We start from the raw sequence: 20,373 nt of genomic DNA on the forward strand, positions 1-20,373 counted from the left end.
CACATCCTCTCCAGCATCTGTTGTTTCCTGACTTTTTAATGATCACCATTCTAACTGGTATGAGATGGTATCTCACTGTGGTTTTGATTTGCATTTCTCTGATGACCAGTGATGATGAGCATTTTTTCATGTGTCTGTTGGCTGCATAAATGTCTTCTTTTGAGAAGTGTCTGTTCATATCCTTTGCCCACTTTTTGATGGGATTGTTTGTTTTTTTCTTATAAATTTGTTTGAGTTCTTTGTAGATTCTGGGTATTAGCCCTTTATCAGATGGGTAGATTGCAAAAATTTTCTCCCATTCTGTAGGTTTAGGCATCCACTTTCTGAAGCTGTGGAATTGGACTTGCTTCCTTAACAGCTGTCCTTTCATACACATACTCTAGAATAACCTGAACAGGGGGTTGCATGCCTGGCATCTAGTGGATAGAGGAATATACAGAACAGTCCCTACCACAAAGAATTATTCATCTCCAAATGGATAAGTGAGGTTGAGAAACATGCCTGTGAGCAACGGAGCACGTTTCATGGAGCATTAGCTCATGTTGATGCTTTCAACCACCTGCTCTGGGTCCTTCTCTCTGTTTTTAAAATATCTTGTTACATAGGTAAGTTTCCAACTCTTTCATACATATATATATATATATATAGAAATAGTGTGTACACACCCCTACCTAATTTGACATTTGCTTTTACATATTATCACACCAAATCCTGTATTCAAATTACAATGCTGCCCAGAACTGCAGACATTAACCCCACCCCATAAAAGAGCATTTGTGGTGCACTGGTGGCTTCATTCTAGGTTACAGGCTGATTCATATGATTTATAAACAATATATCCATTAGGTAGAACTTTCACAGGAGAGTGTGGTGGTCATGATTTTCTTTTTTCTTCTTTCTTCCTTCCTTCTCTACCCTCAGTTCAGGTGTCCTGGAATAAAATCCAAATAGTGCAGAGGTCTATGATATATTGGTTGGTACTATCAGAAAGTAGCAACAGCTGTCAGAAAAGAAAAACAAGGCCAGTGTGGGGGTGCACCCCTGTAGTCCCAGCTACTTGGGAGGTTGAGGCAGGAGGATCACTTGAGCCTAGAAGTTTGAGGCTGCAGTGAGCCGTGATTGTACCACTGCAGTCCAGCCTGGGAGACAGTGAGACCCTGTGAAAGAAAGAAAGAAGAAAGAGAGAGAGAGAGAAGAAAAGAAAAGAAAGAAAAAAAGGAAAAAGAAAGAAAGCCCAACCTCCTTCCAAAAGGTCATGAGAATCTTGAGCACATATGGTTCTTAGCATGACCACTTGACCTGCAGAGCCCCTGTTATAGAACTCATTTTTATATTTTCCTTAATATAACAGTTAATATAATAGTGTCATTTTTGTTAGTAGTGTCTTTTTGTCATTTTACTTTTTAAAACATTTTATTGAAATACACATACAGGAAAGTGCATGTGTCATAAGCGTGCAAATTGATGAATTCTAAAATTTTGATTGCACCTGTTTAACATCTAGATTGAGACACTGAACATAACTATCAATGAGAAATCTCCTTGAACTCCCTTCCTGTTACTACCCCTGCTCCCGACAAAATCACTCTCTTCTAACAGCAAAACTTTGTGTGACTAATTTTTTTTAATTTAAAAGAATGAAATCATACAGCATGTATTCATTTGCACCTGGTTTCTGGCACCCAACATTATATTTGTGAGATTCATTTGTACAGTTGCGTATTAGTTTGCAGATCCCTCACTCTCATTTCTGTATAATATTATATTGCATAAATATACCATACTTTATCCATCCTACTGTTAAACATTTGTGCGGTTTCCACTTGGGAGCGATTTCAAATAGTGCTGCTATCAACATTCTTGTAAATGTCTTTTGGTGAACACATGCAACACATATATGCATTGTTTTTGGTTCCCAGGAGTGGAATTCCTGGGTCATAAACAATGCATGTGTTCAGGTTTAGTATAGTATAATGCCAAACAGGTTTCCAAAGTGTTTGTGCCACTTTATATACCCACCATTATTGAAAAAGAGTTCTATTTGCTCCACATTGTCACCAATACTTGATATTTTCTGGTTTTTGTTTCTTTTTAACCATACTAGTAGGTGTGTAGTGATATTACAATGTGGTTTTAATTTGCATCTTCCTTATGACAAATTAACCTTAATTTGGTTACTGTAAGGCACTTGGAAATGTGATTTAAATTCATATAAAGATATAGTAGTAAAACGCATACAAGGTTACTTTCATATTTGGAAAGTTTATATAGCATGATTTCTATGTAAGCTTTTGTAGTGTAGTCTGAGTCCATAAATATTGATTACAAAAAACACATCTGTAGATGAGTTACAATACCTCACGTATAATTCCCTATTCGTGTTATATTAGCCCAATATTTTCAAATATACTTTTGCATGCAATTTTCACCTTCTTTTTGAGTAGTCTCAGATATTTTATATGGTTCCAACACAGTCAGTTAGGTTGCCATTGTTTGGAAGCACACATCCACGTATCTGCACCATGATGATATGCCATGCCCATACCCCCATTTTGTATTTTGTCAGAAGTGCATAGCTATCACTAACAAACTTCGCCAGTAGAAATTTACTCCCAATTTCAAATGGACTTATCTTGAATAATCTCTCCACTGAAGCATAACAGTTTTTGAATTCGGTTAGAATAGTTGTTTTTACTATCTTTTAATTTCATAAAAATTTCAAAGTTACTTAATACTTTTATTTAAAAAATGAAACAAAGCTTTTCCTCTCCCTTACCCACATTATGGCCCAGTGGAGGGGGAAAGCATTGGCCCCAGGCCAAAATCATAAAAGTTTTCAATTAACTAATAATAATTGCTGACGTGTTGCCATTTAAATATCCTTGTCTCGTTATCTCTGGTTGCTTTATCAAACCCATAGGTCACTAAAGCCCACTTTTGAGACAAAGACTATTTCTCCCCCAAAAGTCAAGGGAAATATAAAAAATGAAATTAGTGATTAAGGATAGAAGTTAATTAATACAATCATTTTGGCTTAATTATTTAAAGTCCAGTTTTTTTCCTCTAGCAAACCTGAAAATACACTATCCTCCAGCTATCAGAATTATATTGAGATTTATAATTTTTCATTGATGAATTTATAGCCCTCACATATATAAAGGGAAGAAATAGAAAGAAAATCTTGAAGGTAATCCACACAAAAATGGTTATGTGCTGACACATATACATCAATTTTCACATACACACACCCCTGTACTTTTTTAAAAAGGCAGCTTCTTTCATGTTAATGTAATTTTTGTTTCCAGCTAAGCAATCTTAATAATTCTTTCAGAGACATCATTGCCTAATGAGCGATCTTTCTTAATTGTATAATCTTTGATCACCATTTCAAAAACCATTTTATCCATTTTAAGTGTACAATTCAGTGACATTAAATTCACAATATTGTACAGCCACCACCACCATCCATTTCCAGAACTTTTTCATCTTCTTAAGCTGAAACACTGTACCTAGTAACAATAACTTTTCATTACCCACCCTCCCCCTACCCGTGGCAACTAGCATTCTATTTCCTGGCTCTATGAAAATGAATTTGTCTAACCTGTGTACCACATGTCTGTGAAATCATACAGTATTTGTGCTTTGGTGTCTGGCTTAATTCACTTAGCATAATGTCTTCAAGGTTCATCTATGTTGCAGTATGTGTCAGAATTTCCTTTCCTTTTAAGGCTGAATAATTTTTCATTGTATAAATATACTGTGTTTTGTTTATCCATTCATCTGTTACTAGATATTTGGGTTGCTTCCATGTTTGAGCTATTGTGAATAATGCTGCTGTGAACATGGGTATACAAGTATCTGTTCAAGGCTCTGCTTTCACTTCTTTGGCTACATACCCAGAAATGGAATAGCTGGATTGTGTGGTAATACCATGGCTAATTTTTTGAGGAACTGCCCTACTATTTTTCTCAACAATGGCACTGTTTTACATTCCTACCAGCAATGCACAAGGCGAACATTAAATTTTAAACCCATCAACTCTGAATAGCTTTTATACAAATTGTATAACCTTCAGGACCTGCATTTATCTATTTTTCTATATCTATCTATCTATCTATCTATCTATCTATCTATCTATCTATCTATCTATCTATCTATCATCTATCATCTATCTATATCTGTCTATCTACCTACCTACCTATCCATTTCCAGAGATACTTAGAATGAAAACTATAATTTGCAATTGGTGAAAATGCCCTGAATCAGGAGGCAGTTGTGATTGGCACGTACCTAATTGGCCCCTCTTTTGCTATGAGTCTCTTATTCTTCTAAGCAGCCATGTATTCCAGAGAAAGTCCCCAAACAGAACTGCCCAAAATGGCCCTCTATTTGTAAGTTACTCATTTTTGATAATCTAGTTGGATTCTCTTGTTTTTCGTCCTTCTCCTGTCCCCTGATCAATTTTGTCTTTAGTCTTTGAGTACTTTTGCCAACACCCCCTCTAAGAATTTATCCTCTGGCTTTCCTTGTACTCAAGCCTTTTCACACCCTGGGAGGTAAGTTGCTTTCTAAGGACCTTCCAGAAAATGATGAGCATTTGATTAGGATTTGTTCATGATAATGGTTGTGGCCAGTTGAAAGACAAGAGGTTTTTTTAATGCCTCAAATATCTGGGCTGACAGACTTGATCATGTCTGGTTTGGAGAACTGACCATTTTGTCACTTGGAGTGAGGAAGAGGAGGTGGAAGAGGTGGGGGTAGTGCAGGGGTTCATTCTCATCGGAGGACGGGGCTCTCTAGAGTTGAGCCCTCATGTTTATATGAATTGATGCTATAGGAGGAGTCTCCTGCGGGTCCTTCCCTAGCTTCCCCCATGCCTTCTCACAGATTCCTCTTCCTAAGAAGGCTGTGGCAAGAACTGGGAGTTGGAGTCAGAACTGATGTGATTTCCTTCTGTCCTCACTGCCAGCTCCTCCTGAGCCTCTTGCACTGGATCCCCTTCCCCACAGCTTCTCAAGGTTGGAGGGCCCTGGAATTCTGTCCCAAGACCTCTTCTCTGGTCTAGCTGACCTCATTTCCCAGGCAATTTCTACCAGTCCCATGCATTAAATAAACCTGTATGCTAATAACTCCCAAATGCATATCTCCTGTCGTTTTTTTCTGATTCTAAATTTGTTGATCCAACTGCCTACACACTATCTCAAATCAGATGCCTGAGAAGAATGTTAGAGTCAATATGTCTAAAATCAAACTTTTGATTTTTTTCTACCTAAGTAAATGTTCACTTTTTCCTCTCTTCCTAGCTCAGTAAATGGCTCCACCATTTATCTAGCAGCTCAGGCCAAAATTCTTATTGTCATCTTGGATTCCTTTTTTTCCACTGTTATGTCTAATTCAATCTGCAAGTCCTGTCACTTTTACCTTCAAAATACAGCCTAAAGCCTCGACCACTTCTCACCTCCTTGACTGCTAACAACCTTCCCATGTCACTATCAGATCTTTCCTGGATCCTGCACTGGTCCCATAAATGGTTGCAGGGCTTCCTCACTGGGCCCTTTGTAGTCTCATCTCCACAGGCTTTCCAGGATTTGAGAATATTAATCCAGTCAAATCACCCCTGTCCTCATCTCTCTAAGGGCTTCTCATTTTATTCCCAGAAAAAAACCTGAAGTCTTTGTCGTGACCTGCAGGTCACGTAAGGCCCTGTGGACTTGTTCCCGGCAGCCACTCCTGTCTCACCTCCTACTGTTCTTTGTCCCAGTCCCTCTACTATATCCATGCTGGACCTCCGCATGTTCCTCACATACACCCAGCATTCCCACCCCACATTCCTGAAACTTGCTTTCCCCTAATCCTGACTCACGCTTCCCACAGTTTGCATGTGCCTCATTCCCTCACTTTATTTGGGTCTCTGCTCATATGCCACTCTCTCTGAGAGGTCATCTCTCACTCCTTGTGTCAAATCTCACCCTTCTGACAATATAGTAGGTTGTATTTAAGGCCAGGCACAGTGGCTCATGCCTGTAATCCCAGCACTTTGGGAGCCCGAGGCAGGTGGATCACCTGAGGTCAGGAGTTCGAGACCAGCCTGACCAATATGGTAAAACCCCGTCTCTACTAAAAATACAAAAATTAGCTGGGCGTGGTGGTGGGTGCCTATAATCCCAGCTACTTGGGAGGCTGAGGCAGGAGTATCATTTGAACCAGGAGGCGGAGGTTGCAGTGAGCTGAGATTGCACCATTGCCCTCCAGCCTGGATGACAAGAGTGAAACTCCATCTCAAAAAAAAAAAAAAAAAAAAAAAGAAAGAAGAAAAAAGAAATTACCATTTAAAAAAAAATAGAGATGAGGTCTCTCTATGTTGCCCAGGCTGGTCTTGAACTCCTGAGCTCAAGCAATCCTCCCACCTCAGCCTCCTGGACTGCTGAGATTACAGGCGTGAACTACGGCACCTGGCCTGAAATTGCCATTTTTGTAGGTAAAAAAAGGGTAAATATTGTCAATTTCAATTGGTTCAACACACACATATAATGTTACTGTGCTTACCACTGCCTGTCATACTTCCTATATGTATTGGTTTGTTGCTTATTTATTGGTTTATTGTCTGTCTCCTCCACTACAGTATAAGCAGCTTGGGTTGTTCACTTCTAGAGAGCTCCTGGAACAAAGAGACGTTCACAGATTATCTGCTGTAAACTTCTTCCATTTATTGCCCAGTCCTTTGACAAATTAAGCTCATTAAATTGCTGTCTGCTAGTCACACTGGTATTTTTGAAGCCAAACTCTTTTACTTCTTATCAAGATTCATACTCTTTTGTTATCGGGATTTCATTTTGGAGATCCTCCCATCCCTCTTATTCTGTCTTCTCTTTCAGATTATTTGATTATGGGATCAAACTGCAATTTCCTCTGACCTTCTGAGAACTGTGTACCCATTTAGAACCCACATCAGAGCCTTTCCAGAATGGTTTTCATTGGGCATTTTAATCCCCGCTGTGAAAGACATTCTCTGACTTACTGGCTCCAGAGACTGCAGTACTTCTGCTTCAACAACCAGTTCTTCCTGGTAGGTCAGAATTAAATCTAAGAGAGAAGTTCCTTTTGTTTCTTCCTCTTCCTTCTGCAAAATAAAATTATTAGTAAGACAAGGTCAAAAATGCATGTTCTGCTTTTAGAGAAATTAGATTTCCAGCAGAAATGCAGAGAGCTAAGTTCCCATTACATCTTTGACTTGCAAATATGTCAATTTTGTGATTTTTAAAAATGTGTGCCCCATGTTTATTGCAGTGCTGTTCCCAATAGGCAAGACATGGAATCAACCCAAGTATTCATCAACAGACAAATGGGTAAAAGAAAATGTGGTATATATACAAAATGGAATACCATTCGGCCATTAAAAAGAATGAAATCCTGTCATTCACAGCAATACGGATGGAACTGGAGGACATTATGTTAAGTGAAATAAGCCAGGCATGGAAAGTTAAACACCTCATGTTCTTACTCCTATGTAGAAATTTTAAAAAGTTTACTCAGATATAAAAAGCAGGAACAGAGGTTACTAGAGGCTGGGAGGGGTAGGGGAAAGGCAGGATAGGGAGAAATTTGTTAAAGGACACAAAATTACAGCTAGATAGGAGGAACAAATTCTAGTGTTTTATAGCACCGCAGGATGACTAGAGTTAACAATGTATTATATACCTTATTTTTTTTATTTTTATTTTTGAGACAGAGTCTTGCTCTTTCACCCAGGCTGGAGTGCCATGATGCACTCTCAGCTCACTGCAACCTCTGCCACCTGGGTTCAAGCGATTCTCCTGCCTCACCTTCTCAAGTAGCTGGGTTTACAGGTGCGTGCCACCACACCTGGCTAATTTTTGTATTTTTAGTAGAGACAGGGTTTCAGCATCTTGGCCAGGCTTGTCTTGAACTCCTGACCTCGTGATCCACCCACCTTGGCCCCCCAAAGTGCTGGGATTACAGGCATGAACCACCGCATCTGGCTATATACTTTCAAATAGCTAGTAGAGATGGTACTGAATGTTCCCAAGAGAAAGAAGCAATAAATGTTTGAGATGATGGATATGTCCTCATCTGATCACTGCACATTGTATGTATCGAAACATCAGTATGTACCCCCTAAATATGTATAATTATTATGTGTCAATTGAAAATAATTTTTAAAGAATCAGTATAATACCATCATAGAGTTTTAAAAACAGGAAAAAAATTGTCCATAATTTCCCTTTCACCCTAGCACAATTTCTATCATTTCTGTATATTTCTACATAAATGTATAATTTTGCAGTTGAAAATAGTAGAGTATACAATTTTGTACCTTGTTTTATTCACTTATCATCATAAGGTTTTCTTCAGGTAACCACATGGGTTCCTAACTACACAATGGCTGCAGAATATTCTGTCAAGTGGTTGGACCCTAATTTGATAAACTAGTCCCCTAAAGTTATTGTTTCTCGTTTTTGATCACTATAGTGTTCCTTTTTGCATTCGGCTTTTTTCCTGCCTTTGGGTTATTTTATTATGATACAGTCCCAGACCTGAGATTATTGAGTTCAAGGATAGAAACGTAGAGTGGACAAGGCTCCTAACACTGGGTGGCAGGCTGCTTCCCACAAACTGAACCCTATGCCTACTGCACCACTATTCACAATAGCCAAGATATACAGTCAACCACAGTGTCCATCAATAGACGAATGGATAAGAAAATGTGGTACATAGATGCAATGGGGTACTCTTTATCAATAACAAAGAATGAAGTTCTGTTATTCATGGCAGCACAGATGGAGCTGGAGGACACTGTGTTAAGTGGAATAACACCACGACGGTGACCAGAAGTGAGCCCAGGCTCATCCTCTTCACTGCTCCTTCCCCGACACACCTCAGCTGCCTCACTTCCGTTCTCAGCTCCTCACAGGGCAGCCCAGGTGAGCAGTTTTTGACTCTGTCCTATCCTGAAGTGGCAACAGGGACAGTGCCTGGCATCCACCATGGACCATCGAGAGGCAATGAAGAAGTGGTCAGGGCAGAGGTAGAACCACTTATCCATGAGGGCCATGGCCAGCAGCAGCCTGGCCGCCAGGGGCACCTCTTGGCAGGTGAGGCCTCTCCTGCTGTCCTGGGGCTTCTGTTCCAAGTTGATTTCCTCTGTAATTTCCTTCCAGGTGCCCCTTCTCCCAGCTGAGGTCTCCACCCAGGTACCTGGTCAGTCTGTGCTCTGGTTGGCCCCCAGGGACTGGTTTGGAAGCATCCTGGGATTCTGCAACAGTTTTCCATGCAGACTCCCATTTCCTCCTCTTTTCCAATCTACTCTCCACACAGCAAACATGATTGTTTTTCTGCTGCCTCACAGCCCGTAGCCACACTGGCCCTGCATCCACTGCTGCTCCAGGCCTGCATGCACCCTCTGTAATCTTTTTAGGAATATGTTAATCAGAGTTCCATCTTACTTGGCTGATGCTACTTCTGTCATGTCAGGTCTTTCCAAGCCATTTGACAGTGGATAGAATGTTTAGTCACCAATATGACAATGCTTAAGGATTTCCCCAAGGAATGCACACAAAGAACATAACTTGAGTTCCTAATTATACTTGATTTAAAGTGTTGTTTGAGTGCCAGGCTGCAAATGGGGGAAGAGTAGGAATTAAGGGCCTGGATTTGGAGTCAGACATACTCATTTTTTAATCCTACTGCTCCTGTGTGTTATTAGTCAGAAAAACAGAAATCAAGCCAGTAATTTCACAGAAAAGAGCTTCATAGAGGGAACTGGTTAAATTGGTATTGGAGACAAAAAGGGGACAGTGGGCCACCAAAGAAATCATAACTTCAGGAAGCAGCTACTAGCCCCTAGGGTGTTGGGATAACTAAGTTCTTCAAAGACTCAACTTCCTGGTCATAATTTGCAAGGTTGTAAATCCCTACTCTCTTCTTCTCTCGCCCCCTTTTTTTTCCTCCTTTTCCTGCAAATTGTGCATTTACCCTGTTTGGAAAAGTTTAAGTCTTAGCCAATCATGATCAGCTTAGATTGTGCAGTCCAACCCCAGCAAATAGGGGGAAGGACACAGAAACAGGAACTGCTTTAGGGATACAAATCCCTTCTCTCCTTTGTTCGGTGTGCTCTTGCAATTGTGATGGACGTAAGAAGCACTCTTCGGCAGAAGTAAAGTTGCCTTGCTGAGAAACTCTCTGTCTGAGTGCTGGTTCTTCTTTGTGGTGCCGAGCACTTGTTTCCAACAAGGGCAAGTGGAAAGAAGAGAAGAGGATGAAGTTATCAGAACCTAGAGGCTTGGAGTAGAAACCCTTCATAATTGGGACCTGGATTTCTGGGGAGTAGGTGCCAGTGGACTGGTGCTGGTATTTCTGAGGAGTTCATTCTGGGAGGGTAGAAAATGACTGCTGATTGGATAAAGAAAATGTAGTACATATACACAATGGAATACTATGCAGCCTTAAAAAATAATGAGATCACATCTTTTGCAGGAACACGGATGGATTAATTTCCTTAGGAAACTAATGCAGTAATAGAAAACCAAATACCACATGTTCTCCCCTATAAGTGGGAGCTAAATGATGAGTACTCATGGACACAAAGAAGGGAACAACAGATACTGGGGCTTCCTTGAGGGTGGAAGGTGGGAGGATGGAGAAGAGCAGATAAAGGAACTATTGTGTACTAGGTTTAGTACCTGGATAATGAAATAATCTGTACAACAAGCCCTCTAACATGAGTTTATCTATATAACAAACCTGCACATGTATCCTCAAACATAAAAGTTTAAAAAGAAAGACAATGGCTGCTGCTGAGATGAAAAACCATTATTGAGATGATGTAGACAGAAACAGGAGGCAAATAGGAGGGAGCAAGTCTCCTCTCCCTCATCCAGCCTCACTGTCCTTCCGGCATGCCAACAAAACACCAGCCAGCTGACCATACAGAAATGTTTGCAGAATCCCCACCTCGGCATCACAAAGCAGAGTACAAAAGGGCAGGTTGGAAACAGAAAGAAAATGGCTTAATAACCAGTACAATGACCTTAGGTAAATTACATAGCCTCTCTAAGCTTCAATTCCTACACCTGTATAAGCGGGAGAAATACCTCCTCTCAAGGTTATTGTAAGGATTAAGTGAGATAATGGATACAGATTGCTCAATAAGAACATTGAAAGTGGCTGTAGATCTATGTCCCTGATACCCCATCTTTAGCCTCAGCGTGGCAGCCAGAGGGGGACAAGGATAGGGAGAAAGATGGAAAGAGGAGAGAAGAGAAAGTAGGAGAAGGATGAGGGAAGAATGGAAAGAGTGCAAGAGGTACTTGGGACCACCATCAGAGAGAAGGGCAAAAGCCCTGTGGACCAGTCCCGTCTCTTTGGGAAGGCTTTCCCCATTTTGAACAAATTATATGCTCCAGGTGCTTTTAATGACTTCTGGGATTGTTGTGATTTCTGCAAAATCAAGAGAACTAATAAGAGTAGCTGGAGGTATGTGATCATTTTCTAAAAAATTGAAGGCTCAGTAGTTTGGCAAAAGATGACAGCAGGAGGTCTTAATGAGTTAGACCACAGATTAATCTTGCCTTGTTTCTCCTTTAACTGTTTTTTCCCCCTGTGTCTTTGGCTGATTCTAGCAGCTGTTCAACTGTGTAATTAAGTCACTTCTAAGAGAGCCAAGAAGCTGGGTCAGTACTATATGTTCTAGTGATCACTGGCTATCAAGATAAAGCTTGAATTGATATTTTGAGCAGTTATAAAACTCATGCTGCCCCATTTTCACGGAAACTGGCAACTGAAAAAGCTACTGGTATTCAGAACCCTACTGCCATCAACAACTCCAGGGAGGGATAAAATCCAGAACTAGCCTGATGCCTCCAACAATATTTCTCAAATTCTTAAGTTGGTGCAAAAGTAATTGAGGTTTTGGATCGTGCAATTTATATCATTACAAGTAGGCTCAAACACATCTCTATTAATCAAAATAGAAACCATTACAATCAACACATTTTTGCTAATGAGAAATAAGTTTATGTCTGTAGCATAAAAATGTGTGCTTTGGGATTAGACAAACTCTAGGAGAGCATTTTCTGCATCCTGCTGGTTGTGGAAGCGTTTTCCCTGCAAAAAGTTGTCGAGATGCTTGAAGAAGTGGTGATTGGTTGGTGAGAAGTCAGGTGAATACAGCGCATGAGACAAAAGTTCACAGCCCAATTCGTTCAACTTTTGAAGCGTTGGTTGTATGACGTGCAGTCGGGCGTCGTCACGGAGAAGAATTGGGCCCTTTCTGTTGACCAATGCCGGCTGCAGGCGTGGCAGGTTTTGGTGCATCTCATTGATTTCCATTTTTTTTTCTTTCCAGAAGCTGTAGTGGATCAGACTGCAGCAGACCACCAAACAGTGACCACATTTTTTTGATGCACCTTTGGCTTTGGGAAGTGCTTTGGAGCTTCTCTTCTGGGTCCAACCACTGAGCTGGTTGTCACCGGTTGATGAACAAAATCCATTTTCATTGCATGTAAAAATCCAATGGACAAATGGTTCATTGTTGTTGCATAGACTAAGAGAAGATGACATTAAAAACGATGATTTTAAAAAAAATTTTGCTCAGCTCATGGGGCACCCGCTTATCGAACTTTTTCACCTTTCTAATTTGCTTCAAATGCCGAGCAACATAGAATGGTTGGCCTTGAGTTCTTTCGCAACTTCTCATGTAGTTGTAAGAGGATTAGCTTTGATGGTTGTTTTCAATTGGTCGTTGTTAACTCCCAATGGCCAGCCAGTATGCTCCTCATCTTCAAGGCTCTCCTCTCCTTTGCAGAATTTCTTGACTCACCACTGCACTGTACATTCATTAGCAGTTCCTGGGCCAAACATGTTGTTGATGTTGCGAGTTGTCTCCACTGCCTTATGACCCATTTTGAACTTGAATAAGAAAATTGCTCAAATTTACTTTTTGTCTAACATCATTTCCATAGTCTAAAATAAATAGCAAGTAATAAGTCATTAGGAAAAAAACATAAAGCAAGAAATGCACATTAAAATCATGTATAACATAACCACATTTAAGAATGTACTCCAATATCAAATGGCAAATTTCAACAATGCAAAAACCACAACTACATTTGCACCAGCCTAATAGCTAGGAATGAGAAAAACACACAGGATAAAATATAGTCTAAGAAATGGAAAATGTTACTGTTCACTCTATTCCACCTGACAGGAAGAATCTTCACATCCCACTTGGAGGTGTGCCCCTTTGCCTTTATCCTTATTTCCTTCCTGGAGATTGTATATAAATTCCTTATAAATGAAAAAGAGTCACTTTCTGAAAGTGTAAATTGAAATGTGCTGGCTGTATAAACTTATCAAATTAGTTTTGCTGTTGGAGGAAATCTTAATTAAAAGGCTGCTTTGAAATAAGGAAGTGTAATAAAACTTTTTCATTTTGTTTGCTTTCACGCCAGCCACATTCACTTTTATGATCTAATTTTTATTTTTCTTATTTAATGGATGACATTAGATTTGTCTTCTCAGCAGGTTCATTTTCAAAAAGTTAATGAAGTCAAGCTAAGCATATATGGTAGATCATTAGGGTTTCTGCTTACAACCACCAATATCCCAGAGTCTTTGATTCCACTTTCTGTTTGGGGACACGATGGGATTTATCAGAAAAATGAATTCCTCTGTCTAAATACAGAGGACATAGCCATGTCCTCTGAGTCATGTATTATGAAATCACTTGGGAACTATCAGAATTACAGAGGAAATAGCACCCCGTCCATCTTCCTCCAAATGAGTAAATTTGCCATGAGATCGGGTTTTTTGTGGCTTTACACAATAAAGAATTGAACAAAAGTAAGATTTGATCTATGAGAATAAAAACTTGAGAATTTTTAAATTGGTGTGTAGTAACCCAGTCTTATTAGGGGTTAGGGATCAGCGTTTTAAGCATTTGTTGAAGGCTGGTAACACTTAACTTTTTATAAAATCTTTTTCTTTGTTTAAAGGTGAGATTTGGTCCTCCTTTTCTCATGTGAAGCTTCTTATGGAAAGAGCATGGGATCTGGGGTCTAAAGGCCTTGGTTAGTCTGCTATTTCCAGCCAAGATGGAATAACAGGAATGAGATTTAAAATTCCTACCTGAAACAACCACAAAACTAGGGGTAAAAAAATGAAAGAATGTTTTTCAAAACATAGAAAATAGGAAACAGAGTTCTGTGACACTTGAGAGATGGTAAAAAAAATGAGGTGAGCCTTACAATCTATAGAGTCAGTGCAATTCTAAGTAAAAATCTCAGAAATTTTTAAATAGAAATCGACAAGATTTGTACAGAAATGCAAAGGACCAAAAATATCAAAACAACTTTGAAAAAGAACAGCAAAGTTGGAGGGCTTATCTACCTGATTTCAAAACTACTTATTATAATGCTATAGTAATCAGTATGGTATTGGCATAAAAATAAACAAATAGATCAATGGAACAGAATAGAGATTATAATAATGGAGTTATACATATCTGGTCAATTGACAGTTGACAACAGTGCAAAGGAAATTCAGGGGAGAAAGGATAGTCTTTTCAATAAGCGGTGCTGAAAAAAGTAGATATCCATTTGCAAAAAAAGTAAATAAATTTTAAAAACTCCAATACACATCTCACATCATATAAAAAATTAATCAGAATAAATCATAGACCTAAAAGCAAAACCAAAACTACAAAACCTTTAGAAGAGCATATAGGAGAAAATCCCTGTGACCTTGGGTTACAAAGACTTGTCAGATACAGAACTAAAAACGTGATCCAAAAAAATTTTTTGGTAAATTAGACATCATTAAAATTTGAAACATCCACTCCTCAAAAGACATTATTAAGAGAATGAAAAGGAAATCTACAGAATGAGAAGAAATATTTGAAAAAATCACATATCCGATAAAATATTTATATATGAATATATAAGGAATTCACAAAACTCATTAATAGGCCAACGAACAACCCAATTTTTGTAAATGGGCAAAAGATCTGAACAGACACTTCACTAAAGAAGATATTTGAATGACTAATAGGCACATGAAAATATGTTCAACATCATTAGTCACTATGGAAATGCAAATTAAAATCACAATGAGATGTTACTACCTATTATATTGTCTAAAATGGAAAAGACTAACCATACCAAGTATTGGCAAGGATGTGGAGTATACATGTATGAAATTCTCATACATGCTGGTACGACCACTTTGGGAAGACAGTTTAGCTGTTCGTGAAAAATCTAAACATATACTGATCAAATAATGCAGACATTCCATTTTTAGATTTTTACCCCAAAGAAATGAAAACTTAGGTCTGCTGCAAATATTTTCACATCAGTGTTTATAGAAGCTTTATTCATTATAGCCCCAAAGTAGAAATAATCTAAATGTCCATCATCAGGAGAATGAATAGTGGCATACCCATATAAAGACATATTCCCTAACGATAAAACGGAATAATACACAAAACAACATGAAAGAATCTCATGATAATTATGCCAAATAAAGCTAGATAAAAAAGCATATACACTGTATGTTTCCATTTATGTAAAATTTGTATAAAATGAAAACTATACTGACAGCAGATCAACCGTTGCCTGGGGATGGCAGTGTGGGGGTAGAGATTGGGGGATTCCAAAGGGGCATGAGGAAATGGATGGGATAAAGGATATGTTCATTATCTTGATGTGTTCATTTTCTTGACTGTGGTGCTGGTATCACGGGTTTATACTGTCAAACTGATCAAAGATCAAATTTTGTATTTTAAATATGTGCATGCAGTCTATTGTATGTCAATTATACTTCAATAAAGTCGTTTAAGAAAAAGGCCTGTCTTCAAGTCACAGTTGTGTAATCTCAAACAAGTGTTTTCACCTCTCTGCACCTGAATTCCCTCAAGGGTCAAATGAGGAGAATAACGCACACCTCACAAGGTTGCTGTGCCAGGCTAGATTTTGTAGCAACAGCCCTGAAAAAAAGCACTAAATCAACACCATGGAGAGCGTCTTGTCTTCCCTGTAAGGAACTTAATTTTCCCATTGATCCCTCAGCAGAATGGCAGTGTTCCCTCTCTAGGTCGTCCCTTTTATCTTCAGAAATCAAAGAACACGACTTTTGAAGCTAGAGTCGTTAGATCTCTTAAATGCCTTTAGAAACAACGTTAGATGGGGAAAAATGAGAACACACAGGAAATTAAAAAGCAACAGCATAAGCATCTGTAGCTTTGTTGAGCACTTGTGAAAACTGGGCTTGCCCTACCATCAAAGGACACAATAAATTTAAGCCATCTGACCTATGTGTAACCCCTGCACACACACACATGAATATATGTATCATATTCATATGATACACAATTATGAAAGGAAAATAAATTTAAAAAATAAACCACAGCCGGGCACGGTGGCTAATGCCTGTAATCCCAGCACTTTGGGAGGCCGAGGCAGATGGATTACGAGGTCAGGAGTTCAAGACCAGCGTGGCCAACATAGTGAAACCGCATCTCCACTAAAAATACAAAAATTAGCCGGGCGTGCATGCCTGTAGTGCCAGCTACTCCGGAGGCTGTAGACCCAGGCATGGTGGTGCATGCCTGTAGTCCCAGCTACTCCGAACGCTGAGGAAGGAGAATCGCTTGAACCTGGGGAGGTGGAGATTGCAGTGAGCCAAGAGTGCCCCTCTACACTCCAGTTTGGGCAACAGAGTGAGACTTCGTCTCAAATAAATAAATAAATAAATAAATAAATAAATAAATAAATCGCATATGCTTTAGAGTCAGACCTTGAATCAGATCCTGACTCACTGGCTCCGTGACACCTTGGACAGCTCCCTCAATCGTGCTAAGCCTCAGTTTTCTCACTTGTAGAACACTATCCTGGAGTAAGAAACTGGAAAAACAAACAAACAAACAAAACCATGTAAAATACCTAGGACAGTATCTGGCACAGGATGGTGCTCAGTGAAACAGCTTCCCTAAGGTAACACACCAGATTGTGATCACACTTGAATTCAAACCTCCTGGTCCCAGCTCAATAATTTTTCTATTATCCTCTGTTGCTAGTTTACCTGGGCAGTCTGCGGCAGAGGGGCAATTAGATACCGGGTGTCTTAACTCTCAGTCTGGTGTTGTTGCCATTGCACAAGGTCATTTTTTAAAAATCACCACTAATGAGAATCTATTAATTAGGGGGAAAATGGCACCTAGAGATGGAATCATACTGGTTGAGGGACCAGGGAAAATCCCTTTGGACCTTATTCCAATGCTACTAATTACTACCAGGTCAGTCCCCAGTGTGACACCTGTCTCTCCACTGGTCATTCACTGTTTGCCATTGTCCCTGCAGCGGAACCCTTTCCAGAGCTTTCTACCTGGAAACCGCGTCACCCCCGCCACCTACGCCCTCCGCCTCCGCCACCCCAGCACTGGACTGGGCGGGATGCTGGGAGTACATAATTGTTGTTGTGGCGGCTCTCAACCACAAGATGGCAGCACATGACTCTCTTTCAGAAAAGAAACCCGCAGCAGGGGAATTTTGCAACCTGGCACGTTTCAATTAAGATGAAAATATATTTTTAGAAGTTGCCTCCGTCACCCTTCAAATGGTAAGCATAAACCAAAGAACACAAAAGAAGACTGCTAAGGCATGAGGATTAGGGATGAAGGGAAGACTAGAGTAGACAGTCCCTGTAGAGGTGCTTGGAAGCTGTAGTATTTGCCTTCTTGGTGTTTGCACTAGGTCTTGTTGCTGCTCTCTTCTTTGTTCACATTCTTGCCAGAGCTCATAACTCCAAAATGAACTATCCTAGGGGTCTCTGCCCTTGATCGAGTCTATCTGAGCCTTGACCAGGCTTTAAAATTCTGAATTCCTCTATTTCCATAAAGATGTGAGTGTATTCCTTATTTCTTTTCCCATAATATCAAGGGCACGGGTTTTTTGTTGTTGTTGATGTTGTTGTTTTTTACATTTCTCTGCATGTTCTCTGCTGCTGCACGTCCACCTCTGACATCATTTATTGTTGTGATTATGCCGGTATCAGGAGATGGAGTGGATTTTATTCTCCATCCCACCTCAGACACACCAACGTCTGAGCTAAAGTAGTCCTAGCTACCTCAGCACGTCGGCCCCAGGTAGCCCTCTGCTGATGGGTTCTCATCTTCTTTCCAAGTTCTTCCTTCTCACCTGGAATGCAAACACCTGTGAAGGGCAGAGTGTGGCACCTAAAGCATTTTAAACTCCTCCTTGGGAGCTCATAAATCCTTTTTTTTTTTTTTTTTTGAGATGGAGTCTCACTCTGTCACCCAGGCTGGAGTGCAGTGGTGTGATCTCAGCTCACTGCAACCTCTGCCTCCTGGGTTCAAGCAATTCTCCTGCCTCAGCCTCCCGAGTAGCTAGGATTGCAGGCATGAACCACCACGTCTGGCTAATTTATTATTATTATTTTTTAGTAGAGATGGGGTTTCGCCATGTTGACCAGGCTGGTTTCAAACTCCTGACCTAAGGGGATCTGCCCGCCTTGGCCTCCCAAAGTGCTGGGATTACAGACGTGCACCACCACACTTGGCTAATTTTTGTATTTTTAGTAAAGACGGGGTTTTACCATGTTGGCCAGGCTGGTCTCAAACTTCTAACCTCAAGTGATCCAACAGCTTGGCCTCCCAAATGCTGGGATTTCATAAACCTCATGTTTCAAGCAAGAGAATATTTTGATTACCTAAAGTAATTAGAAGCCCGGAGCTTAAATTGGGAATCATCATCTTTCCTATTAGGTCTTGAGGAAATGTGATACAGACGCATAGACAAATAATCAGAATATAAACTCCTGAGGGAGTGGAGAGAGTTGGTTAGTGATGATTCCTAATGAAGAAGTGAGTAGGGGCTAGCTAGGCTTAGGTGGAGGCGGGGCGCTGGGGTCAGGAAAGACATTCTCCTTAGCAGTACCTGAGGGGTGGAAATGAGAAACAGCGAAATGCAAGCAAGCAACCATGGGCAGCTCTGTCCTGTGAGAGAGTAAAGGACAGAGTCAGTAATGGATAGGCTCTTGCCATAGGCAGTATAAATCATAGGGTGCCTTGTACGCCATACAAAAGGGCTGGGCCTCCTGCTCTAGGTGGTGGATGGTCGCCCAAGGGTTTGGTGAAGACAGTTCATATTTCAAATAGATTGCTGAACCCTTAAGGTGGAGGAGATATTTAGGAAGGCTATTCCTGTAAGTAGGGAACCAATGAGGGGCACGGTTGCAGTAATGCAGGAAAGAGACAAAAGGGGTCAGAGTCAGGATACGGGACAAGATACAGAGGGGCATTTAGGAGCCCACTCAGGAAGACCCCATCAACTGGTTGGATGTAAAGCTGAGGAAGTAGAGACGGGGACAGTGATTACATTCTGCATGGCGCTGGATGGGAAGAGGAGAGAGGTGAGTGATGGGGTGGGGCTGGTGAAGTGGAGCTAGTGGAGTGGCGACTGGGCAGGGCTGAGCTGGGTATGGGGAAAAGGAAGCTCTTGTTTTGTTGTGTTTTGGGGATTGTTTAGAACAGGAGGGCCCTTGACACATTTAGGGACTGAGCAGGGGAGAAACAAGTAGAGTGTGATAAATTGAAGGTGCAGGAGAAAGATGAAGAGGCATGGTCCTAAGAGGGCTGGAGGAGACTCAGGGGAGGAGCATGGGCTTTGCAGGAGAGTGTGTGCCTTGTTTCCCTGAGACTGGAGGGAAGACCATCAGGCTGGGTGGATGGGCAGACATGACTTTGTTAAGTGAGAGGGCAGGAAGTGGACTCTCGGCAAAAGAGCAGCAGAAAAAAGATTAGAGGTGGGAGAACTTGGAGAACTGTGTAGCCTGGTGGCCACCGGCACAGACTCTGGAGTCAGGCTGACTTAGATTGCAGTGCCAGCTCCACCACTTACTGGCCATTTGGCCTTCGGCAAACTATCTGATCTTTCTAAGGACTCAGTTTCCTTATAAAATGGGGATGATAAGACCTCCCTCATAGGATTATTGCGAGAACTAAATGAGATTCCATGCACTCTCTGAAGGAGATTGACAATGATGAAGACCGTACAACAAATCGAGAAGCTAAATATGCCAGACAGATGCATGGTCTAAACAGTTTACATGTCTTTCGATTGCCTCCCACAAGACTGAAAATAACTTGAGGGTAGCGGTCATGTGTCTTGCTTTTCTTGGTCTTCCTGGCATTCAGTGCAATGCCTGCTTCATCAAGGGCTCTCAGTCAAGTTTGTTAAATGACTGAATAAATCAATTGCACAGTCAACCCAACCATAGCTCCAGCTCCCAACTGCCAGACTGTGCACTTCCCATTCTACCGCACTACCTTTCTTGGTCCAG

At 40.6% G+C, this 20,373-nt stretch overlaps 1 protein-coding gene across 3 annotated transcripts in view; it reads right to left on the reverse strand.

Moving 5' to 3' along the window:
- FRMD6 (FERM domain containing 6) overlaps window positions 1–20,373 on the reverse strand; it is a 127,135-nt gene that overhangs the window by 5,766 nt on the left and 100,996 nt on the right. Inside the window, exons 14-15 of one of the 3 annotated variants that reach the window (XM_058429309.1) lie at window positions 7,019–7,120; window positions 6,609–6,658 (exon numbers count right to left, since the gene is read on the reverse strand). In XM_058429309.1, coding sequence (XP_058285292.1) covers window positions 6,617–6,658; window positions 7,019–7,120 — 144 coding nt within the window. In that variant the 3' untranslated portion in view covers window positions 6,609–6,616. Of the gene's footprint in view, window positions 1–6,608; window positions 6,659–6,857; window positions 7,121–20,373 lie in introns of those variants that run through there. The other 2 variants (XM_058429310.1, XM_058429308.1) reach the window with 2 other exon arrangements.

Source organism: Hylobates moloch, unplaced genomic scaffold, assembly GCF_009828535.3.
Source record: "Hylobates moloch isolate HMO894 unplaced genomic scaffold, HMol_V3 SCAFFOLD_16, whole genome shotgun sequence".
NCBI lineage: Eukaryota > Metazoa > Chordata > Mammalia > Primates > Hylobatidae > Hylobates > Hylobates moloch.